Source organism: Marmota monax, unplaced genomic scaffold (genome assembly GCF_021218885.2).
Source record: "Marmota monax isolate L192 unplaced genomic scaffold, Marmota_monax_Labrador192_F-V1.1 WCK01_AAM20220418_F8-fsc00063, whole genome shotgun sequence".
Lineage (NCBI taxonomy): Eukaryota > Metazoa > Chordata > Mammalia > Rodentia > Sciuridae > Marmota > Marmota monax.
In genome coordinates, this window is record NW_026693726.1 from 2,902,361 (window position 1) to 2,928,396 (window position 26,036).

At 43.2% G+C, this 26,036-nt stretch overlaps 1 protein-coding gene across 1 annotated transcript in view; it reads left to right on the plus strand.

The window, feature by feature from the left end:
* Sbspon (somatomedin B and thrombospondin type 1 domain containing) overlaps nucleotides 1-26,036 on the plus strand; it is a 43,458-nt gene that overhangs the window by 8,020 nt on the left and 9,402 nt on the right. Inside the window, exons 2-3 of the mRNA XM_046460527.2 lie at nucleotides 12,139-12,333; nucleotides 25,473-25,563. Of these exons, the coding sequence (XP_046316483.1) occupies nucleotides 12,139-12,333; nucleotides 25,473-25,563 (286 nt within the window). The remainder of the gene's footprint in view (nucleotides 1-12,138; nucleotides 12,334-25,472; nucleotides 25,564-26,036) is intronic.

The following is a 26,036-nucleotide window of genomic DNA, read 5'->3' on the forward strand; positions in this document are numbered from 1 at the left end:
CCTTTCCGGGCAGTTTCTCTTTATATGTCCCTCTTTCCCACACTTAAAACACCCCTTAGAGCGGGTTCCCCTGTTATCAGCTTTTTGCATTCCAGTCTTAAGGGCAGCAGCCAAAACCTGACCAGTAATATGAGGCCCATCTATATCTTTGCATGCTCGAATCATGTCATCTATACTTTTGGCCCGGGAGGACTTAATAGCATTTTGGCAGTAAGTGTTAGCGTTTTCATATGCCAGTTGTCTAATAAGTGGCATAGCCTGTTCCAGATTAGGGAATATTTTTCCAGCAGCCTGCATTAGGCGGGCTATAAAGTCTGAATAAGGTTCAGAGGGTCCTTGAGAGATCTTGGAAATTTTTGCTTCAGTCTTAGAAACGGGCAGGGTTTTCCAGGCATGGACTGCAGCTGAGGCTATTTGAGCATAAACACCTGGGTCGTAATTAATTTGTTGGCCTATGGTGGCATACTGCCCAGTTCCTGTCAACATTTCAGCATTTCGCCGTTGATGGCCCGCATTCAGGTTAATCTGAGCCAGCTCGCGGCACCTTTCATGATATTCACTTTTCCACAATAAGAAATCCCCTCCAGATAACACAGCCCTGCAAAGTTGCTGCCAATCATTAGGTATCAGTTGACTGGCTGAGAAAGACTCGAAGAGGGTCAATGTGAAAGGGGCATGAGGTCCATAATTAATGACCGCCTCCTTAAGCTGTTTTATGTCCTTGAAGGCTAGGGGGACATGGGCTCTGGCCGGCTGTCCATCAGCATCGGCGTTTTCAATCATTGGAAAAACCTGAGCCGCTCTAGAACCCCAGTGGACCCCCGCCCATCTAGTAGGGGCGTCCTCATTCCAATCAGGATTATAGGGAGGAGGTGCGGCAATTGAGGGGGCCCTAGGCACCCTCACATTTGCCCTTTTAAGGCGATGTTCTAGTTCCTCTATCTCCCTTTCTAATCCCTCCTCTTCCTCAGAGAGAGAACTGAGGTCCTCAGGATCCTTTTTGGGCTTAGAAATCTGGAGGTGTTTCTTACCCCCTGAGCCCGAGTCCTCAAGAGGACCCTCATCCTTTAAGGATTCTGCCATTTGCTCCTCCTGCACCTGATTAAGGGCCTGTTCACATTCAGCAAGCTGATCCTTGATCTTTACTTTATCTGTTAATAAAGCATCCTTTACCAACCTCCATAAGGAAAAGGTGGCAACTGGGACACTGTCCGAGCCCCGGTCCCTCAATAATTTCTGAAGGTCATGCCTCACCAGGTCCCAGTCACTATTATTAAGAAATCCTCCTGTCAGAAACCAAGGACAAGCCTGGGCAATAATTTCAACGAATTCGGTTGCAGTCTTAGTTTTTATTCCTGTTCCTTGTGTATTTAACAGCTCTTTCAGTTCGTTGGCCAGACGAACCTTCGCTGTTGAGTTACCCATGGTACGTACCCTGTCTCTTTAAATTATCTTTAAACCAATCCTCCCCCTTCTTTCTTAGAAGGTGAGCCCCGTCCGCTTACCCCTGCTTTCCGGATCTCGGTGGGAGCCTCCAATTGCCGCGTCCGGCCAAGGGAGCCGAGTCCGGCGAGGGACGGCGAGGTTAAAAGACACACAGGACACCAAGGTTCTTCATCCAGGAGTCAATAATAATCTTTATTGCTAACACACCTTTTTTTATACCCCAAGCAGCAGAAGTGGAAAACTACCCAAAAGCAGGAGGGAGGGGGGAGAAATTTAGTTTCAACATCTATTATTGTCAGGTACCGAAACCTCCCTTAACAATAAGTCCATCAGACCAGAAAAGGTCAAGGCATTCCCGTGGGACACATATGTCTCAGACGGACAAGCAGGAACAGAAAAACCGCAAGTTCGCCATGGCCTTGTGAGCTGGCCACACTGGCATGCAGAACAAACTAGTGGAGGTAGGGCTCCAGGGGCCAAGGTGGACCTGTTGCCAACAATTAAAGCCTTTAAACCTAACAACAATTGATTGTTCTAGGTAGGAACTGGTTGAAAACAATGTCAGTGTCATAAAAACAGTTATGTAGATTTTCAGTATACTTTTTAAAAGTTTTTAAAATTTATTTATTTAAGTATATATTGCCGCAGTCTGGCTGGGCACAAATGCCGCAGTCTGGCTGGGCACACAATCCCGAGCCACCACACAGCTTGTAGATTCAAACAGCAACTCTTTATTCCCGAACTCACACCAGCCGTCTACAATCACGTTCTGGGGAAATCCACGTTCTCTTCCCAAATCCACCTCCACTGGGCTTCTATCTCCAAAATATATTGTCTGAATCCCGTGAGAACTCAAGGGGAACTCAGGCAGCAGGATACGCCCTATTCCCAGCAGGAATAATGTTAAACCTTAAACCTGGAACCTAAACTGGGAACGCCCTAAACACGATTATCTTAAAACCGGGAACACCCTAATCTGCCTTGGTCCTTGAGCAAGGTCACGTACATTCAATGTCACTGCAACATGTCAGCAACATGGGGTACGCTGGCAAGGAAATTGTCATACCTACTTGGCTAATGGCTCCCAGCATATATGACAACAGAACTCATTCTGATTCATTGTACACAATTGCAGCACAACTTTTCATTTTTCTGTTATACAGGATGTAGCATCGCACCATATGTGCAGTCATAAATGTACCTAGGGTAATGATGTCCATCTCATTCCACCATCTTTCCTGACCCCACACATCCTCCGCACCCCTCCCTCCCTTTTGCCCAAAGTTCCTCCATTTTTTCTATGCCCCACCCCACCCTCCGCCATTATGGATCAACATCCACTTATCAGAGAGAGCATTGGGCCTTTGGTTTTTTGGGATTGGTTTACTTCACTTAGCATGATATTCTCCAACCCCAACCCCTACAAATGCCATGATTTTATTCTCTTTTATTGCTGAGTAATATTCCACTGTGTATATATGCCATAATTTCTTTATCCATTCATCTACTGAAAGGCATTTAGGTTGCTTGCACAATTTAGCTATTGTGAATTGAGCTGCTATGAACATTAATGTGGCTGTATTACTATAGTATGCTGATTTTAAGTCCTTTGGGTATAGATCAAGGAGTGGGATAGCTGGGTCAAATGGTGGTTCCATTCCAAGTTTTCTAAGGAATCTCCTGAGATTACATTCAATGTGAATGGAAAATGTATCTGTGTCAGTATTAACTAAACCTGTTTTACGTCTGTCCTTTCTGATTTTTTTTTTCATCTTGATAAACAGATTTGGGAGGTGGTGGCTGAGATGAAATACACTTCTTTTTCTAATTTGAAAGGTTTGTTTTTGTTCTTCTCATGTAAAAATAAAAAATGTTATTGGATCCACAGAATAACTAAACTGTCAAAGAAATCTGTTTTGAATTGAATTATCTCAAAAAACCTCATTATGATGATAACATGGGTTTAACACCAATAATGTACTGCAAGTCTCTTTCCTCTACCAAAAAACAAACAAGATTAAAAATTCTGCACTGCGAGGTGAGCATGGTGACACAGCTTGTAATTCCAGCAGTTTGGGAGGCTGAGGCAAGGAGGATCACAAGTTCAGGAACTTAGTGAGACCCTAGGCAACTTAGCAAGACCCTGTCTCAAAATAAAAAAATAAATAAATAAAAGAGTCTAAGGGTGTAGCTCAGTGGTTAAGCACCCCTGGGCTCAATCCTGGGTACTTAAAAAAAAATCTGTGTCAGTATTAACTGTAGAAAAGGGGACGGATACAAGTTTCTCTATCACGGAAGAACTTCTTGGAAGACTTGCTTACCAAATGCATAATAACACCAATCTGTAATTCACCAGCTGGGCATCTAAGATTTTCGTGCTAAGATGGTCAAAATAGATGGTTGGTTTGGATCATTGACAGCAATTGAAAGAGCAATAATTAACTCAAATAGGGCAGAACAAAAAATAAGTAGCCCCTATGGAACAGTGTCTTCTCTTAGATTCATGAGGAGTGCAAAAAACAAACTGGCCGAAATATGAGGACATTATTTCTAGAGGGAACAGGGCCATGGTGCTTTAAAGTTCACCCAAAGGAAGGGCCTGCAGTCTGTGATGATTTAGAAAGCTGAGGCTTTACAAGAGCTGGAACAGCCTGAGAGGTCTTGTTGGCTTCCTTTGCCTTTGAGGAAAAAAAATGAGCAGGGTCTAGAGCCAGTATTAAAAGCACCTTGGCATAACAGCACTTAGGTGCAGCCCCTGTCCAAGTTGGACGCCCACCATCACTGACACCATGCCAAGCACTTGCCCAAGCACTTCACAGCAATTAACTTGCTCCCAACTTGCTCAAGTTGATCTCTTTTTTAGTCTCATTTTTATGGGCAAGGTAACCAAGGCACTGAGAGGTTAGGTGACTTGTCAAAAGTCACATCACTACTGGGCACGGAGGCACATGTTTGCAGTCTTAGCTATCTGGGAGGCTGAGGCAAGAAGATCACAAGTTCAAGGCCAATCCCAGCAACTTAGCAAGACTCTAAGCAACTTAGGGAGATCCTGTCTCAAAATAATAAAAAGGGCAGGGGATGTGGCTCTATGATCAAGTGCCCCTGGGTTCAATTCCCAGAAGCAACAACATCAACAATAACAAAAAAGAAAGAAAAAGAAAGAAAGGTGCCATTATTAATAGATGATGGAGTGAGACTTGAAGCCAGGAAATCCCTATCATGGGCCCACACCTTTTAAACACTTGTTTTTCTGCCTCAAAGAAATGAGCTTTATGAGACACTGTGTACTTGGCAGGGTAGGCTCCAATTTAATACCAGTGGAGAGGGTGAGCCATCTCTCCATTGACTTTGTGCTCCTTGAAGGTAGTGTCCTGTTCTTCTTTGTAACCCCCTCACCCTTGTTTTTGGTGCTGGTGATTGAACTCTAGGCCTCATGCATGCTAAGCCATGCTCTACTGCTGAGCTGTACCCCAGCCTTGTTTGTAACTCCTGATGGTCTCATCAGGCCTCTTAATGTTTGTCAAAAGAACATCCCACTCATTCTACCTAAGGGATGTTGTCTGTGGCTTCAGAGAGCACCGCTATCTGGGGTGGAACCACAGTTCCTTTTAAAAATAACATTTTCCTTCCCTTGACCACAAAATCCATATTTATTGCAGATAATTTGAAAAACATAGGAATACACAGAAGAAGATAACAACTCACTTGGAAACCTGCTACGGGGCGGGGGGAAATGAATCATTATTATTATTTTTTTATTGGTATCTCCTTTTCCTTTTTCTTTTAGGGGTTCATATGGTATGTGAGATTCTATCGGTCTAGCTGGGCAAGGTGGTGCATGCTTGTAATTCCAGCAACTTGGACAGCTGAGGCAGGAGGCTCACAAGCTGGAGGCCAGCTTAAGCAATTCAGCAAGACCTTGTCTGCTAATATCTCAACTAATATCTCAAAAGAAAAATGAAAACCTATTGGGGATCAGCAACATGATTTCTGCCAGAGGAAAAAAAATATTTGATCATTTTATTGGAGGTTTTTAAGGGGTAAATAGGCCTTTAGGTGATGGAGTCTCACTCAATTTTCAGAGAAACTTTGACAAGATTGTACCATATACAATCTCTATATACATATACATAGAGAAAAAGGCAGATGACAGGTGTTTAAAGTTGTGACACCATGAGAGGTGTGAGTGTGTGTGTGTGTGTGTGCACGCGCGCATGCTGAGAGATAAAGATGTTTAGTTTCTCTTCCATAGAATGTCAAGAAGCAATAGCTATGTATAAATGGATACTGCTCTGAGTGAGGTGTAGAAAGAATATTTCCATAAGAACAATTAGGACTATTTGAACTTAACAAAACTTAACAACTTGAGGAAGAAAGCACTTGATCGTGGGTGGCCTTAAACTTGGTGGCAAAAAGCCAAGCAGGCAGGGCTGGATTACAAAGGAGAGTTCTTGAGTCTCTGTGATTAAACAAGGAGACACTGCTACATGAAAACAAGAACAAGGCCTTACAATGAGGAAGAAATAATCCAAATGATATTTATAAAATGAAGGGCTCTTCTCTGGCTAGCAGCTTAATTTGTTGGTGTGTGTGTGTGGGGGGTATATTTGGCATTATCAGGAAAAACATGAGAAAAACTTTTTATTAAAATTGCCCTTTGGTAGCCAAAGACAGAATAGTGTGTCCGTCTTACTGGCACAACTCACTGAGCTGCAATGGACTTGGAGGAAGCCCAGTGTTAACTGTGAGGCAGGAAGTGTCCACAGAAAGATGGGGTCAGAACTGGAGCCATGCACCTGATCTGCCCTGCTGGGAGGGAAGAGGACATAGGGAAACAGTCAGACCAGGATTGGAACCAATAAGATAAACAATTTTGTTTTTTCACCTTTTCTGAAACTCTTTTTTTAAAATTTTTTTTTATTTTTATAAGTAGATGAACACAATATCTTTATTTGAGTTTTATGTGGTGCCTAAAATGTGCTGGGCAAATGCTCTACCAACTGACCTATAACCCCAGCCCTCTGAAACTCTTGAGTGAGGAAAATTCGGATAAAATTAAAGTAAACACTACTTCATATCCCAGATAATATAATTAAAGGAGTTTGACTTTCAAGATATACTGGCAGGTGATATAAATGGATTAGAAAGGATTTGAAAGGGGCTGGGGTTGTGGCTCAGTGGTAGAGTACTTGCCTCACATGTGAGAGGCACTGAGTTCCATTCTCAGCACCACATATAACTGAGTAAATAAAATAAAGGTCCATCAATAACTAAAAAAAATAAGAAAAGAAAGGATTGGAAATACCTGGACTCCTGGGGGTCAGGAGAGGTTGAAATCTCCCTGACCTTAAGGCACAGAAAACAGTGATCCTTCCAGTGAGCACCCTGTGGGGCCAAGGTTGCCAGAAGAGCCCAGACTGATCAGGCCTGTGATTTTGGCTGTGGGGGTTTCTGATTTGTTCCTGTACTTCCACTTCCTGTCCTTCCCTCTCTGGAGCCTCTGTTTGTGTTTGGCTTCCAATCAATGGTATAAGCCGACCAGAGTTTGTTTAATGTAGAACATTATTTAGGGAGGAGGACTTGCCCAGTGCCATTTCATTCATTTTTTTAACAAATATTTATTGAGGACCTACCATGTGCTAAACACTAGGCATGAAATGAAAAATGATCTCAGTTCTCAGGGGGCAACAACCATACTTAAAGCAAATATATACTCATAAATTTTGGAGCTGCTACAAGGCAACATTGAGCTCTAAAGTGAAATAATTGTGTGTATTTGTGTGTGTGTGTGTTTTGAGGAGGCTGGGAGACTAGTTAGCCAAGTTGGCCAGAGAAAAACTCTGTAAAGGAAGCAGTTCACCTAAGATCTAAAGGATGAACTGTTCAGCCATGCCCAACATGGGAAGAATATTCTCTGCAGAATGAAAACATGGACAAAGATTCCAGGATATAAATAAACTTGTTTTGTTCAAGGGATGGAGGAGCCAATGTGGCTGGAGCAGAGGTGGGGCACAGGGGTGGTAGATGTGCGGAACCTCAAGTGGGAGTGGAAGGTCAGGAAGAGGCCAGGTCACACGGGGTCTGTAGGCCATAGGAGGGAATTTGGATTTCATTTTAAGTGAAGGGGATGTAGCTCAGTGGTATGGTGTTTACCTAGCATTCTCAAAGGCCTAGCTTGGATCCCCACCAGATCAAAACCAAAAAAAAAAAAAAAAAAAACCCTAATGAAATCCAAATGAAATAAATGAGGGAGTTTATGAAGTAAATACTCCACCCCCCAGAAGAGAAATCAGTGGTACAAATTTTAATGTAATTGAACTTGGATATGACTCACTATTCCTATTATTAGATGATGTGAAAATATATCTTATTCTTGCCAGGCAGGATGGCGCATGCCTGTAACCCCAGCTATTTGGGAGGTTGAGGCAGGAGGATTTCAAGTTGAAGGCAACTTAGTGAGCACCTGTTTCAAAATAAAAAATAAGAAAGATTGGGGATATAGCTCAATGGCAAAGTTTCCCCCTCCCCCACAATCTCCAAAGGAGAAAAGAATGAAGGAAGGAAATAAATATATCCTACCCTTATGTTTAGGTTCATTGCTAGAATATACAACTCACTTTTCTCTTCTTGGCCATTTTCCTGTGGCTGTGGTAGGGATATCTGATCACCAGAAAGCTCTTGAGGAAAGGAAACTAGTTGGCAAATCCAGAAGAATCTGATTCCCAGGCATAGATTACACGCCTGTAATCTGTTACTTGAGAGGCTGAGGCAGAAGGATTGCAAATTTGAGACCAGCCTAGGCAACTTAGATCCTGTCTTAAAATAAAAAGGGCCAGGGACCCAGGGATGTAACTCAGTGGCAGAGCATTTGCCTAGCATGCATAAGGTGCTGGGTTCAATCCCCTATACCAAAAAAGAAAAAGTTGAGAGAGAAGGACTCTATCATTCCTTACACCCTGGATCTGTCTATCATCTCACTGTCCAAAGAGCTAGGAGCCAGAGAAGCCCACTAAGACTATAGTAGCAAGTAAGATTGTTCTATTTCTGTTCTCCACTCCCTTATAGCATTCTGTGGGGTCACAGGCCCCAGATAAATTACTTGCATTCAAATCCATATTTTATGGGCTGCTTCTGGGGAAACCTGAACATTAGGTTAAGTTTAAACAAAGAAGAAAAGAAAGTCACTGAGCTTTCTGGCACCCATTAACACCAGGTTTCCTTCCTGAGTCAAAGGCCTGAGTCATAACACTAGGTTACACAGCCTGACAGATTCCATTGATAGCAGGTGAAACTAAATGTGAAGATTGAGAAAGTCAGATTTTAAGAAAAAAACATTCTGATATGCTCTAAATAGATGTGATTTAGATAAGCTTTAGTGGGAAAGGGACAAAAATACTAATGGGACAGTTCAAAAGGAAATGTGTGTCATAAAGCCGTAATATATGACTTGTGGTAATAAATCAGTCAGAAATTCCTTCCTAGCCCCTAACCTCTGTGACTGAAGACCTCTTGTGACCTACCAAAGCTTGCAGTCCAAATAATCAAAAGTTCACAAGTGAATCACGGATAGAAGATTTGGTGTAGAAGAGAAATAAGTACCTGAGATAACATTACAACGCAAAAAAATATTTTGTGCAATACGTTTTTATTTCTTTGATTCTGTGTGAATTTTCCCCCATTTTGTTTTACAATGAAACCATTGCGATGTTGTTGTCTTGGACCCTAGAACTTTCTGATTGTCTTTATGGGCTTTTATTTTAATTTTTTGAGATTGCGTATCCCTATGTTGCCCAGATTAGTCTCAAACTCCTGAGCTCAAGTGATCCTCCTACCTCAGCCTCTCAAGTAGCTGGGACTTGAGCCACAGTTCCCTGCTTTAATGGGGCTTTTAAAGAGATAAATTGGAAAAATAGGAAATAGCATTATGCCAAGGAAGAACCTTAATCAACAGGAATTGTTACAATGATGCAATGATTCCGTGTTTTTTGAGGGCTTCAATTCTGGGACCAAACCAAATAAAATAAATAAATATTGGACATGAGACACAAATGTTGAAATCCTAAGAGGCTAAATTCAGTCAGACTCCTCACCTCACTATCATCTTTTGCCAAATGGCTAGAGACTAAGTCAAGGCCATATTACTAAATTCTGAGTTAAGGCTGTGGCAAAACTTTATTTTATAGTGATGCCAAATATTAATATTTGAAATAAATGCATTTTAAAAATACATATATAATACCAGGTGTGATGGCATTATACACCTATAATCCCAGCGACTCCAGAAGTTGAGACAGGAGGATTACACATTAGAAGCCAGCCTCAGCAATTTAGGGAGGTCCTAAGCAACTTAGAAAGACCCTGTCTCAAAATAAAAAATAAAAAGGGCTGACGATGTAGTTCGGTGGCAAAGCACCCATGAGTTCAACTCCCAGATCCCCATTATAAAAAAATAGATAGATAGATAGATAGATAGATAGATAGATAGATAGATAGATAATGTTGTTGTGTTGTTTATCCTCATGTCCAACATATCAGGACATCAGGGCAGGACTACCTAGACTTAGGGAGGAAGCTGGAGCACAGCAGTGGTGAGGTAAAGACAAAAAATGTCCTTCTCAATCAGTACCCAGCCTAGGGGTCTCTTTAAATGTCTTCTTTTCCAATGGTTCAATGAAATGGTGTCATGAAAATTAAAAGGGTGGGGTCAACAAAAGATGACCACAGCAGGGAAGTGACTTGTTAGTGATTTTCCTAAGGATGTAGATACATGGTGGATATTGGGGATGAATACTAATATGGCTCATTCTTGCTTCTGTAGATAGTTGTCTTGATATCTATGGGTATGTATTTATGTATTTAGTTACTGGGGTTTGAACCCAGGGGCACTTTACCACTGAGCTCTATGCCCAGCCCTTTTTGTTTTGAAACAAAGTCTAAGTTTCTTAGTCTGGACTGGAACTTTCCATCCTCCTGTTTCAGCTTCCCAAGTGGCTGGGATTATAGGTGTGTGCCACCATGCCCAGCTATCTATGAGTTTTTAGATGATAATGAAATTATGTTTTAAAATAGCATTAAAACATTTGAATTACTAACAGATGTTTATGTTGGGAGAACTTCTTTCACATCAGGGGTAAATATGTGTTGACAAATATGTCCTCCCCAACTATGAACCTTAAACTAATCTGTTGAAAGGCAAAATAAGTTTTCACATATGAACTGCTAGAAGTCCAAATTAAGGTTTCAAAGAAGTCAGAGTGATTTCCTGTAGGAAATACTATGAACTTGAAATATAACAGTGGTAGGGAAAATGGGTTTCACTTTGTGGAGAGATTTGGCATCTACTTCAGGGCACATCTGTCTTTTTCTTTTTTCTTATATTTCAAGTCCTGAAATAACTCAATTTAAAAACTCATTGCTGTCTTTTAAAAAGACTCATTAGAATTTTCAATGGGAAAGTTAAATGTGAAACCAATTGATTTTAAAGTCATGGAGAGGAAATTGGAATTTTAAATTCTGTTTTCAGATTTGGTTAGTGAACTTGAGAACAAAATAAAAGAGACTGGTTTGATTTGTCTATTTAGGTGAATTCTAAAACATGTCATTGGACTCCAGGGAACAGCCTAGCACATGGCTGGCTGCTATAGGCCAGCAGGGCCTTGAATTCTACCAAATGCTTGTGAAACACAACTAATGGAAAGAACTAGCCTTTAGGGCTAAGTCAAGACTGACTGAACCTCTCTGTGAACAACTGTGAATACTCTATTTCTCTGGGTCTTGGTTGCTCATCTCCAAACTCCAGCTCTCACATAAGAGTCTGTGAGCTATTGGGGGAGGTGGGGTGCCATCTGAGAAAGTGGGAGAAGTCTTAAATTATAGAGGTCCCTGTGTGTGGCCCTAAGCCTTGTATCTTATGGAGACACATTTGCAGAGAAGAATTGACATGGCTAAGTATTCAGATTATTGGTAAGTAAAGTACCTCTCATTTTTATTACCCAGCCGCATGTTTTCTAAAACGAATATGTTTTATTGTTATACTAAAATGTCCCGGGTGGAGGAATGTGGGGAGTGGGGAAAGGACCGCTACTGGGTACAGGGGTGCAGTTAGGAGAAATAATTTTTAATGTTCTGTAGCACATAATAGGGCAACTAAGGTTGGCAGCAATTAATCACATATTTCAATGGAGGTAGTCGAGAGGATTATGAATGTTCCCAACACAAAGAAATGACAAATGTGTCAGGTGATGTATCTGCCAATTACCCAGATCTGATCATTACACCTTATCTAATACATCACTGAGATATCATACTGCACCTTATAAATATGTACAAGTGAAATGATCTGAAAAGGCGAAAATGTTACAGGCAGGGGCACATAAAGTTAATATTAAAAACAAAACAAAAGCAAAGATCTTTTCTAACCCTAGCAGTATGAGGAAGTTCCCTGAAGGAATTTACCTGGCAGCCTGTCTCTGGCTCAGACACACCTTCAGGATCCGGGGGCCTCCCCCGTCCACCTCTCTATTATCAGTTCCCCATCAGCGCGGGGCGGAGGCGATGCTCTGCGTCTTCCTCCTGATACCCAGGCCCCGGTCAAGGTGAAATTGGGCTAAACTCGACTGTTGGTGTTGTCCGGAGCAGCCCTGCAGGGGGCTGGGTTTACTCAGGGGCGCGTCCCGTTGTGCTGTCTTCCAGCTCGCCCATGCTTCGTCGGGGAGTGGAGCCCCTGGAGTGGCTGCGCGGACCAGTGCAAGCCGACCATCCGCGTGCGCAGGCGCTCGGTGCGGCAGGAGCCCCAGAACGGAGGGGCGCCCTGCCCGCCCCTGGAGGAGAGAGCCGGCTGCCTGGAGTACGCCACGCGGCAGGGCCAGGACTGCGCGCACGCCTTCGGTAGGGATGATTGCATGGTTGCAGCCCTTGTGACCTTCGATGACTTCTTGGCCCTACCTTCCATGAAAGGCCATGGCTGTGCAGGGAGAGTTGCACACACTGCGGGGAGCGAGTGGGTTGGGCCGGTCTGCCCAAAGTAGATAGGAAGCTCAGGAAGTGCTTGAGGAGGAATGAATGGCCAGCTGTACAAATGACTCTCTTTCCCTCGCTGTCCTCTGTGTGTTTTTAATTCCATGGTCCATTCTCATTGTACACAGACTCAGCAATAAAATAAAACACGCACGTGACCTTGCGTGTGTGTGTGTGTGTGTGTGTAGGGGTGTGTGTGTGGGGGGGGGTTGGCCTGTGCATACCTGTGCACCCAGGATCAAGCCCCAGGCCTCACATTTGCTAGGCAGGTGCTCTACCTGTGAGCCACATGTCAGCCTTTGCATTCACATGGTTTTTAGTGAATCAAACAGGTGATAGAAAACTTTTTGATTAATTGAATTATTTTGCGGTACCAGGGATTGAACCAAGGGCACTCTAGTACTAACCTACATCCTCAGGCCACCCTGCCCCTTTTTATTTTTATTTTTAAAACAAGGCCTGAGAACTTGTCCAGGTTGGCCTGGAAAGTGAGATCCTCCTGCCTCAGCCTCCTGAGTGGCAGAGGTCACAGACTACAGGTGTTTGGCACTGTGCCCCACCGTGATAGAGAACTTTAGATAGGATGATGATATTTCACATCCAGTGAAATGATAGGATGATATTTCATGTTCAAGTGACCAGCTAGGATAACTATTTCACCTCCACCCTGAGTCCTTATTCAACAGGCATTAAATTAAAAGTTTATTTGCACATTCAAAAATGTAAGAACAATAGAAAAATGATGTTTCTAAACAGCAATACAACGATTCTCTTAAAACACCTTCTTCTGCTCTTAAGCGGACTTGCCTAGGTTTGGTGATTTAAAAAGATCACTATAGTTGTGGAGTAGCAATGGAGGGTCTGGGAGCTGGCTCACTAATAAGCTAGGATCCCCATGAGTCTCACAAAGAATTCAATGAAAATGCCTGTGTGTTGATATGGATTGAACCCAATATGACAAAACACTGACTTCTCAGGATAGTAAAGACCGTATCTGTTTCATAGAAATTTGGAAAATTTTGTGTCAATATAACTTCTCAAGCTGTTTTGTGCCTTTATTTTTTGTTGTTGGTGGTGGGTTTTTTTTTGTTTGTTTGTTTGTTTTTGTTTTTTGGTACCAGGATTTAACCCAGGGGAACTTAACCACTGAGACACACCCCAACCCTTTTTATTTTATGTTTTGAGACAGGGTCTCATAAGTTACTTAGGGCCTCACTAAATTGCTGAGTCTGGTCTCAAACTTGCACTCCTCCTGCCTCAGCCTCTGAGTTGCTGGGATTACAGGCATGTGCCATGACAACTGGCTCCTATAGCTTATCTACTGAGCTATGTCCCTGGCGTTTTTATTTTTTTATTTTGAGACAGGGTCTCACTAGGTTGCTTGCAGCCTTGCTACATTGCTGAGGCTGTCTTTGAATCTGCAGTTGCATTGCCTCAGCCTCCCTAGCTGCTGGGATTACAGGCATGCGCCACCATTCCCAGCTCCTATATTTCTTTCTTAGGGGTCTGCTTGATGCCAAGTGTGGACTGGGTGCCAGGGTCAGGGTTGTGAGGAAAATTAATGTGGAGGTTGCTGTCCTTCAGATCACTGTCTAGTAGGAGGGAGCACCTTATCAAATGACCCAGAAAATTAATCTCAGAAATACACAGTTGTGGTAATAGGTGTAACTGACAGCAAGCAAGTGAGTTGAGTGGTACTTAAAGCTGAGTTAAGTGTAATAAGGTGATCCCCCTTGGTCTTGGCGGGCCGGCAGCTCCCTGAAGATGGAGCTGAGAACATAGAGCTGCGTGGGCAACAGACCAACATGGTTAAAGCTGATGGCTGGACGGAGGGGGTTTGAGGGATCTGGGAGCTAATCAAGGGCAAAGATATGACCATGACAGGCAGTAACATGCTTGGACAGGGTGGCATGAGAAAGGAAGTCCCACAGCCTGAGTCTGTTAAGGCTATGGTGGGTGGAGGGAGGGGAAGGGTACCATCCAGAAGGGAAGGGCACAGGAACTCCCAAGGTGGGGTGGTGACTGGACAGAGGTTTGCGTGTCTAGGTGATGTTTCTCAGGACCCCAGCAAGGAGTCTCAGGATAAAACTCCAAAGGGCAATGTCAGCTTGGGCTCTGTCTTATCAATGGCCAGTAAATGTTGGGTATAATGACACAGGTATGCAAAGCAGGCAGGTCCTAAATGGCTAAAAATCTGCTTGTTTGGCAATTTTTTAAAAAAACTGGATGGATGTGTAAAAATTTGAGTTTATTCCAGGCTTCTCAGCTACAGGATCTCAGCCTGTGGTGAGGAAATAACCAACACAGGGCTGTTGTGGCTCATTTTTATAACACTGGGGAAGCATGAGGCTCATATGAGAAGCCAAGAAAGGCCTGCCTATGGGGAGCATAGAAAGGGCTATATTTAAGTTCTGATCTTTTGTTTAAGAGCCCTGGAGAACTACTGTAATCAGAACTGTGGTGGGAAAATAGAAAAAACAAACAAAAAACGAACCAGAATTGGTTGGGAAGTATCACTGTGTAGTGGTGAGCCTGGGGGGGAGGCCTCGCATCCATGGGGCAGTCCCATTAAACTCATGGAGAAGTAAGGTAGTGCTTCCAGAGTGTTTGCTCACAGGTAAACTGTAGAACACAGTCACATTCAATCCAGGCACTCTGCAGAGACACTAAGGGACAGGTTCAGAGAGGAAGTCTCTGTATGACTCTTAGAACCTAGAGTCAGGAAAAGTGGACTTTCTACTCTTTTGTGGTGTATGGCTGCTGGAAGGTGTTTCTTTAGCACATTAGACCTTGGTGCTACCATAAGCTATTGCTTCTTCCCAACCTTGGGTCTCTTACAAAAGGACAATGAGGCAGGAAGTTCAAGAAGAGGATGCTAGTAAGAGCTGAGCACCGTGGTGCACGCCCTGTAATCCCAGTGACTCTGGAGGCTGGGGCAAGAGGATTGCAAGTTTGGCCAGCCTCAACAATTTAGAGAGGCACGCTCAAAAAAAGAAAAAAAAAAGGTGCTAACTAACTAAGGCTGAAGGTATAGCTCTGTGGGTAGAACACTTGCCCAGCATGTGCTCACATGTGCACACACATATGTACATGCACACACACGTGCACATGCACAAATAAATAAAAAGAATAGGATGCTGTGGAACATGGGTCCAGGGCACCAGGAGCATGTCATCAGCCCTGGGGCTGGTGTTGCTCTGGGCAAATCTGGCCCATGCACAGCCCCTGGGGGTCTCTTCCCTGCCTAGAGATGTCCACTTCTGTGTTCTAAGTTGCTTGCCCTGCCCCAAATGTCCTGTCTTCACAAATTACTCTTATCACTACTTCTGATCACACTCCACTAAGAGGACTATACAGGACAAACAGTCTCACCCCTAGAAGCTGTCTGTGACTTTGGTTTGACACTAGCAGGAGTTATCTGTACTTAGTCTCCTTTTCTAAACATAAAATAATCATCTCCTGGTTTGGAAGGAGGAATCTGCACATTTTCAGCCCTGACTTCAGTCTTCAGGGTTCCCCTGCCCACTGGCAGTGTCTTGGCCATGTTCCCTCTGTTGCTGTGATTCTGGAGCAGCAGCGTTGGCATTACTTGGGAATTACATTGTTAGAAATGCAAGTTCCTGGACACCCCACCACCACTCCCCCAGACCCATAAGATCAGACCCCCGGGGATGAGCCCAGCACTCTGAGTTGTAACTAGGCCTGGGTGGGGGTGGGGTCTGATGCTTATTGGAGTTGGAGAACCACTTCTGGAGCCCAAGCATGGATACTTGGCAAAAGTGCCCAAAGTTCATCTTCTTTCATAATTAGTATGTAAAAAAGGACAATTTATTTTCTTTTTCTTTTTTTAGGAATTTTTTTTTCCTCTACCAAAGGACTGTTCAAAATTTATGATATGTGCACGATCTCTTTACAAGAGGGAGATAGGATATGCAGTTTTCCCACTTTATTTGATTTGATGAACCTTCCCCACAAGGGGCAACTCACTGAAATCACTAGTATTCATGGAATATGCTTCAGAAAACGATAGACAACGAGGGGAAAATGAGAGAGAAAATGAGAGTAAAGTGATCATCCCATCTGATGGGTTATTTGGGAGCTTGTGGCCCTGTTTCACCCCAGCTCCTGAGCATTTACTTATGTGTTTCTACTCATTTAACACTCACTGAGCACCTACTACATGTCAGTGCTGTGCTAGTTTTTGGAGATCAACACTTGTTAAACAAATAGATCACAGCTCATTATAATTCAGGGCGATGAGCACTATGGTAGAAAGATACACAGGTTGGTGTGGGAGCATGGAGAAGAGTGCCCACCTTGTCTGGGGGCTCTCAGTACTCTTGCACAGTCACCTGTGTACCTGTTACTACAGTCCTCCATCCTCCACTAGACTTCCTGTGCACACAGGATGGCATACTAATCCCTCCCATTTGCATGTGTGTTAGCTTTGCATCCCTGTGTCCAATATATTCAATGAGAACAATTTAGAGGAGGAAAAGTTTATTTTGGCTTACAGTTTTAGAGATTCAATCCATGGTCAGCCAATTCCATTGCTCTGAGCCCAAGATGAAGCAAAGCATGGTGGTGCAAGGGAGTGGCAGAGGAAAGCATGTCAGGCAATGTGGCAACCAGGAAGCAGAGAGAGCCTTAGTGCAAGGAGCCAGGGATAATATAATTCCCAGGGGCACAACCCCAGTGATCTACTTCTTCCAGACATGCCCTACTTGCCTGCAGTTACCACCCATTAATCCCTTCACATTACTAATCCATCAAATGGATTAATCCATTGATTAGTTTACAGCTCCCATAATTATGTCATCTTTGAGCATTCCTGCATTGTCTTACACAGGAGCTTTTGGGGGACACCTCATGTCCAAACCAGAATAGTATGACAGAGAGCTTTGATAGACATTATTGAGTCAGTCTTCATTGTAGTCTCACAGGGAGTGTATTGGTTTTCTATGACTGCTGTAACAAAGCACCACAAACTTAGTGGCTTAAAACAATACAAATCTATTATCTTCCAGTGGCAGTGACCTAAACTGCATACATTTATTATTTTACTGTTCTTTGGGATAGAATTTGAACACAGGTCTACCTGGATTAAAATCAAGGAGTCAGCAAGGCCATATATATAATTCCTTCCCAAAGGCTCTAGTGGGAATCTATTTCCTTGACTTTTCATGGATGAAAGGGAATCCTTAATATGCAGGAGATCAAAGCAGACCAGGTTGTACCCTGCAGTTTTGTGGAAAGTAGAACTTGGAAATCATGAACTGGACTTAAATATTTAGCTAAGGGAAGCTTCAAGCAATGTTGAAGCCTGGTTTCTTGTTGCCACTTCTAGTGAAACAGGAGAGAAAAGAGTTAAATTGATGAGGGAAAAAAAAATTTAGTCCTAATAGAATCAGGATTTGATGAATTGGGAAATGCTCAGCCTACCCAAATGGCAAAGTATGCTAAAATTAAGAGATTTGAGACAATGGAGTTCTACTCAGCCATAAAGAAGAATGAAATTATGACATTTGCTGGTAAATGGCTGGAAATGGAGAGTACATTAGTGAAAGAAGCCAGACTCAGAAACTCAAAGGTAGAATGTTTCTCTCATCCACAGAAGCTAGAGTAAAATAAAGGAAAGAGGGAGAGAAGGATAAGATAAAGGGAAAATCAGCAGTGTGGAAGGAGATCAAGAGGCAGAGTGGAGGGATGGTAAGGGGAGGCAATACCCAATGAATTCTTAAAAGATCATGTTGTGTGTGTATATAAATAAACCACAGGAATTTCACCTTTATGCATAAATAAAAAGAACCAATCAAATATAAATAAGTAGAGGAGAGAAAGGAAGTCTAGTAGCAGAGGGAGAATGGGGGAGGGGAGGGAAGACTGGAGGGAAAAGTGGGAGACCATGAACTAATTCTATGGATGTATGAATTCATCAAAATGAACCCAACTGCTATGTGTAACTATAAAGCTCTAAATAAAAGAGAGAGAGAGAGAGAGAGAGAGAGAGAGAGAGAGAGAGAGAGAGAGATCTAGGCGCAGTGGTGGATGCCTGTAATCTCGGTGGCTTGGGAGGCTGAGGCAGGAGGATTGCAAATTCAAAGCCAGCCTTCAGCAACTGAGACCCTAAGCAACTCAGGGATACCCTGTCTCAAAATAAAATATATAAAAAAGGCTGGGGATGGGATGGGGTTCAGTGGTTAATGGCCTCTGGGTTCAGTCCCCCCTGTAACAAAGAGAGAGGGAGGGAGAAATTCGCTCTTAGGAAAGCAGATTATAGAGAATATCACTGAGGTCTATAGTACACAAATTTATTGTCTTGCAGTTCTGAAGGTTGGGAGTCTGACGTGGACCTCACTGGACTCAAGTCAGGGTGTTGGCAGGGCTGCATTCCTTTCTGAAGGCTCCAGGGGAGAATCTGTTGCCTTGCATTTTCCGTTTTCAGGCTGTCCACATTCCTTTTCTCTTCCATCTTCATAGCCAGCAACACTGCATCTCTCTCTGCCTTTCTCTTGTAATTACATCTCCTCTGGATTTCTCTTTCTTTTTTTGCAGTACTGGGGATTGAACCTGGGGACCTTGTACATGCTAAGCAAGTGCTCAACCACTGAGATACATCCCCAGCCTTTTTAAAAATTTCATTTTGAGACAGGTCTCACTAAATTAACCAGGCTGCCTCAGCCTTCCTACTTGCTGGGATGACAGCTGTGTGCCAGCCTGCCTGGCTCACGGCTGGACCTCTTTAAAGCCCCCGGCGATTACATTGGACATGCCCACATCATCCTGGAGAACCTTCCCATTTTAGAGTCCAACTGAGTAGCAACTTCAGTTCCATCAGTAACTTTAATTCTTTGCTGTGTAACATAACATGATCATAGGTTCTGGCGATTGGGTCATGGACATCTTTGTGGGGACATTATCATGTTTGGCACAGGGAAGTAGAACAGGGTCATTATCCTTTGTACAAAAGGGCTTTGGAGTTCTGGGAGATGACAGCTGTAGCAAAATGCAACAGAACTTAAACCTGGGTCTCACAGATCTAGTCCTGTGGGACACGCCCCCCCCCCATATTGTTTGTTGTTAACTGTCATTTTTTTTTAATATTTTTTTTTTAGTTATAGTTGGTACAATATCTTTATTTATTTATTTTTATGTGGTGCTAAGGATCGAACCCAGTACCTCTCACTTGCAAGGCAAGTGCTGTGCCACTGAGCTACAGCCCCAGGCCTGTTAACTGTTATCATTAATGCAAATATTGTGATTATAGCTTCTAGAAACTAAGTAGAAATCTAAATGCCCCAGGAAGCCAGGGAACAAAACACCATCGCTGAGCCTCTCTTGTTAATGGTTGAGCAGATGTTACATTTTTTCCTGTTACCTTTAATGAATATGATTATATTTTATCATTAAAAACACATAGAAAAAGCTGAACTGTTGAACTGGTTGCCCATTATAGACATTTGTATGCATTTCTCCTCCTAAAAGCTGATCAAGCTGTATTATTCTAAACTGTGCCCTTCCAGGGTGGTAGGGTGGTGCCATTGTGAAATTCCCATGTTGTCCTCTTGCGCTGTATCTACAGACGAGTGTTTCTAAGCCAGCTTTTGTGGTACTCTATTATGTCAGAGAGCTTACAAAATTCCCAAGGCAAATTTAATGGACTTTCATGTTCAAAGGAAATATGTGCCGTGCCAGGCTTTCAAAGGTGGAAGTTGTTGTAAAAGCCAACGATGGTAGGCTCCCAGATTGCCAGGAAAGTTGGCAAATGGCCTGGGCACAAAGAATCTATTACATTTGAATGTTGTTGCCAGAAAAGGGAAAGGAAGGGGAACTAACATTTATGGAGAAGCTTTGTCCTGGGGCACCTAGCTCCATGCTTCCCTGCATCAGCAGAAGTGGGACTGAAGGCAAAAAGAATTTCTATAATGAAAGCGAACTCTGTGGGGCATATTAAAAAGTGGTTCTGGTTTGGAGAGCTCCAGGCCACCAGGCTGCTGGTCTGTTTATGGAAGACTAGTGGGGGGAAGGGTGTCCTTGGTGGAATGTGCCACCATCCAAGCATCCAAGCTCTGGGGCGGCGGGGGGGGGGGGGGGGGGTGTTGGGAGGGAGAGGCAAGGCCCTGGGTAAGTGGCCTTCTTTTCTGATGTGCCATAACCACAGACCAAGAGCACAGAGCACAGAAAATGACTGTGGATAGTCATTCTTAACAAGCAGAAGACACCTTCTCTGTTGGGGCCTTTACTTAGTAATTTTTCCCTTCAGGTAACCTCTGTGAGCCTGTTTTCTGAGTAATCAGGTTGGTGTATCACCTCTTTGCAACATTTCTGTGAAGAATGAGAACGTATGGTGTGAAATTACACCGTTAAGCAGCAGGCTACACCAGGGGCCACCGTACTGCAGTGTGAATCTCTGCCCACTGCTGTCCTTCTCCCACACCTCTTGCATGACAGAGTATAATGGGCCACAGTTTTCCCCTTTTATTTCTTAAATATTTGACCCTGAGGGTGATGATTAGGGACAGAAGGAGAAAATAGAGCAGAATTTAAACACTTCGGAGGAAACATGCCACATAGAACAGCAGAATTCTATAATCTGCATTATCATAGAGTATGTTTTGGGGCCAGGTGCAGTGGGGCATGTCTGTAATCCCAGCTACTTGGGAGGCTGAGGCAGGAGGGTTACAAATTGAGGGCTAGCCTCAGCAACTTAGTGAGGTCCTGCCTCAAAATAAATTTTTTTTAAAAAAGTATGCTTGGGAGACCTTGCCTGGCTCTGCCATGTTTAGACATGAGCTTTGAACACATTTCTTAACCTCTCTGTATTACAGTTTTCTTGTCTGTGAAATGCGGAAATAATAGGATACCTCTCTAAGCGTGGTTGTAAGAATGAAATGAATCAGTGTATGAAAAGTGACTTAGCATTGTGTTGTGACTGGATATAGAAGTGCATAATTTTTTTTTCAATACTGGGGATTGAACTCTGGGGTTCTTTTACCACAGAGCTATATCCCCAGCCTTTTTTTTTTTCTTTTAGAGAAGTTTTTGTTAAGTTGCCCAGGCTGACCTCAAATTTATGATCCTCCTGCCTCATAATGTACCACTGTGCCCAGCTAGAAGTGCATAATTGTCAACTTTTACTTGTATAATTATAGAACTTTTTCTAAGGATTCTATTTAGAAACTATAGTCATATATTTATTTCCCTTCTACTTCCTAACCTGAGCTATACATTAAGTGCCAAACTTTTGAAGCATTATTTTTTTTTAATTTTTTTTTTGGTACTAGGGTTTAAACCTAGGGGTGCTTAACCACGGAGAAACCCCCCCTTTTTGGGGAGACAGGGTCTTGCTAACTTGCTTAGGGCCTCACTAAGTTGCTGAGGCTGACCTTGAATTTACAGTCCTCCTGCCTCAGCCTCCTGAGCCACTGGGATTACAGGTATGTGCCACCACATCCAGCTCCTTTGAAGTTTTGTAATGACATATGCAGGACAAATTAGATCATATGGTTTGAACTAAAGAGACATATCCTGAAGGTTTTATATTTTGACTTGTGAGAAGCTACAAGGACTTAGTGGTAAATTTATTCTTCACAATTATGTGTCAAAGAACAGAAATGAAAGTGTATTGGAAAGCTAAAATCCTTTAGATGTTTTATTTCTGATTATCGGGTCTGAGAGACACAGGGAAGGATCTGGACACATTCTTTCACTTGCTTTTCTTAATTCGGTCTGTGGGTTTTAGAAATGCAACAGCCACATTTAGAAAGCATGACATGCTTAATTTGGAAAATAAACTTTTTGCAAGAAAAAGTCTCATACGCTGGGACTGTAGAGATTACTCTAGGTGTAGACAATTGTCGTACTGGAGAGATTAGGCACCAAACCATAGGAGACAAGAACTACACCTACAACTCTTGGCGCAAGAGTTGGATTGCTCTAGTAATATAAAAAAAAGGGACTCCTCATTAAGAAAAATCTAAGAAAGAATTGAAGTCTGCCATCTGGTGGCAGAAAGGAGTCAGCTAAAATCAGCGAACATTTTTGGCATCTAGTGCCCTCATGCCACTTTGCTCAGGATGATGATGACTTTGGCATCTTGTGAGCCAACAGCAGCTTGTGTCTGCCCTTCTTGGGAGTTTCTAAAACAAAAGGTGGGAGGATTGTTGAGCATCTCAGTTGCAAGGCTCAGTATAGTCAGCCTCCATAGCCAAAGACTATGCATCTGCACATTCAACCAACCGGGACTGAAAGTATGGGGGGGGGGGGCAGGGAATTGCCTCTGTTCTGAACATGTACAGACTTGTTCTTGCCATTATTCCCTAAACTATTAGAATAGCATACAATTATTTTCATAGCACTGACATATGATTTAAAGTTTATGATGGGGCAGTAGCTCAGCATAGAGAGTGTGTTTAGCATGCACAAATTCCTAGGTTTAACCCTCAGCACCACACATGCACACACACAAAATTAGTATATGGGAGGATATACATAGGTTATATGCAAGTACTGTGCCATTTTACTTAAGGGACTCAAGCATCTGCTGCTTTGGGTATACTCTTGAGTCCCTGGAACTAAATATCCATGGATACTGAGGAACAACTGTATAGAAACAGAAGACCCTGGGGAAGTAGGACCTGTGTGTTTTGGTGGCAATCCCATGACTTTTTCTCATTCACGCACTGGCCCATCCACTCACTGCACAACTTTATTTACATATTTATTTGGCAATAGGAATTGAATCCAAAGGGCTTTACCACGAATGATATCCCCAGCACTTTTTTTTTTTTTTTAAATACAGGGCCTCACTAAGTTGCTGAGGCTGGCCTTGAACTTGCGATCCTCCTACCTCAGCTTCTTGAGTACCAGGGGTTACAGGTGTGCACCACTGTGCTGGGCTGCACAACTCTTTACTGGGCATGTAAACGTGTGAGAGGTGTGTAATGGACAACACATAACCCTGCCTTTCTTGAGATGATCGCAGAGTGGAATCAAGAGGCTGCTGTGATTGCTGTGTATAGCAACAGACTCCCTCCTAGACTGTGTGATGAGACAGGGGCGAGACACACCAAGAAATGGGAGAGATCAGAGAGGCAGGAGGGATTCCTGGCTCCTTTTCTTTCTTATTTTTTAAAATTTATTTATTTGTTCTAATCAGTTATACATGACAGCAGAGTGCTTTTCGATTCATTATACACAAATGGAACACAATTTTTTACTTCTATGGTTGTACCCAAAGTAGGGTCACACTGTTATGCAATTATACATGTACCAAGGGTAATGATGTCCATCTCATTTCACCGTCTTTCCTATCCCCATGCCCCCTCCCCTTTGCCCCATCCCCATGCCCCCTCCCCTTTGCCCCATCCCAAGTTTCTCCACTCATCCCTCCCACCGTCCATTATGGATTAGCATCTACTTATCAGAGAAAACATTCAGCGTTTGTTTTTTGGGGATTGGCTTTACTTAGCATGATATTCTCCAACTCCATTCACTTACCTGCAAATGCCATGGCTTTATCCTGTTTTATGGCTGAATAATATTCCATTGTGTATATATACCATAGTTTCTTTATCCATTCATCTATTGAAGGGCATCTAGGTTGGCTCCACAGTTTGGCTATTATGAATTGTGCTGCTATAAACATTGATGTGGCTGCATCAATATAGCATGCTGTTTTTAAGTCCTTTGAGTATAGACCTAGGAGGGGGACAGCTGGGTCAAATTTTGGCTCCATTCCCAGTTTTCCAAGGAATCTCCATACAGCTTTCTTGAGTGGTTGCATCAATTTGCAGTCCCACCAGCAATGTATGAGTGTGCCCTGGCTCCTTTTCTTTTCTCTGACCCTGAGTGTCAGAGTTGGGGGTGGGGGTGGGGGAAGAAGGAGGAGAAGAAGGGGGTCCCTGGGAACTTCCTTTCCCCAGGGCCATAAGGGGACTTGCTGTGCTGGCTGGCATGGGGCAGACACAGCTGGGCACTGTGTGGGGGGCAAAGCTTCCAGGATGTCGTTACCAGGAGGCTAAGGAGCACCTTCCTCTGCTCTTATTTTTGTCTTTTCTCATTTCCTCTCTCTCTGATTGCTCTCTCTCCTTTCATCTCATTTTCTCTCTCTTTGATTTTCCTTCCTTCTCTCTCCTGTTTATTCTTTTACTTTATTTCCCCTCTTTTTCTCTTTTCTTCTCTATTTCTCTTCCTTTCTTGTTTTTTTTTTTTTTTTTTTTTTTTTTTCTGGCACGGGGGATTGAACTCAGGGGCACTCAACCACTGAGCCACATCCCCAGCCCTATTTTGTATTTTATTTCGAGACAGGCTCTCACTGAGTTGCTTAGCACCTCGCCATTGCTGAGGCTGGCTTTGAACTTGTGATCCTCCTGCCTCAGCCTCTTGAGCCCCTGGGATTACAGGCCTGCTGCCACCACCTAGATCTTCCTTTCTTTATTGGGGCAGGGGTAGTAACCAGGGATTGAACTCAGGGGCAGTCAACCACTGAGCCACATCCCCAGCCCTATTTTGTATTTTATTTAGAGACAGGCTCTCACTGACTTGCTCAGCGACTTGCCATTTCTGAGGCTGGTTTTGAACTTGTGCTCCTCCTGCCTCAGCCTCCTGAGCTGCTGGGATTATAGGCATGTGCCACCCGCGCCCAGCTCTTCCTTTCATTTATTGAAAAGGTCCTTTCTCTTTCTCCTGTAATCTCTATCACCTCTCTTAACCCCCTTGCCTTCTCCTCATCTTTTTTATCATTTCCTGGTTTTTCTTCCTGGCTCCTCAGGTTAGTCTCAGAGGAACAGCCTTGTCAGAGGCCTGCAGGTGCCCTCTCTGCCATCTGCCAGCACACAGGTCTTTAACCAATTTGATTCTGCGGACTTTGTAATGCGCCTTACTTCACTCCTTGATGGTGTACCAAGCGTGGGTTTTGGAGATGGAGACCTTGAGATGGGCATGGAACCAAGTTCGGGAAACTGCTCTGAGTACTTTGTGTGGATTCAACATAATTCTCCCTCTTCCAGTCCCTGCCTTCATAACTACCTCTGCCTTCAACAAGGAGAGAACAAGACAAGCTGCATCTCCACAGTGGTCTACGCACACAGAGGATGCCGGGTAATGTGCTCTTATTATGTTTTTCCAGTTGTATAGTCAAGTCTATTCAGAAGAGTCAACTTGGTTCCACTGTTTTCTTCTGTTATTTGTTCATTGACTTCCAAGAAAATAGGACCCTTCACCAGACTCGGAATGTACTGATCCCCCATTTTTGTGGGACTGTATTTATCTGTGCCTGATCTCTAAAAAGAAGCAAACTGTATAAAAATGAGATGATATTATTTGATTAATTATGCTAAGGGTGTCCCTCTAGGGAACCATGGATTCTAGCACCATCTCTGGTGAATTTGAAAGTGGCACACACTTCAACCTGAGGATTTTTTTCTTTCTTTCTTTTTTTTCCCCCCCACTAAGTACTGGGGCTTGAACCCAGTGGCACACTACCAGTGAGCTACACACCTTTCTATTTGTTATTTTGAAACAGTCTTGCTAAGTTTCCCAGGCTGGCTTTGAACTTGGAATCCTCCTGTCTT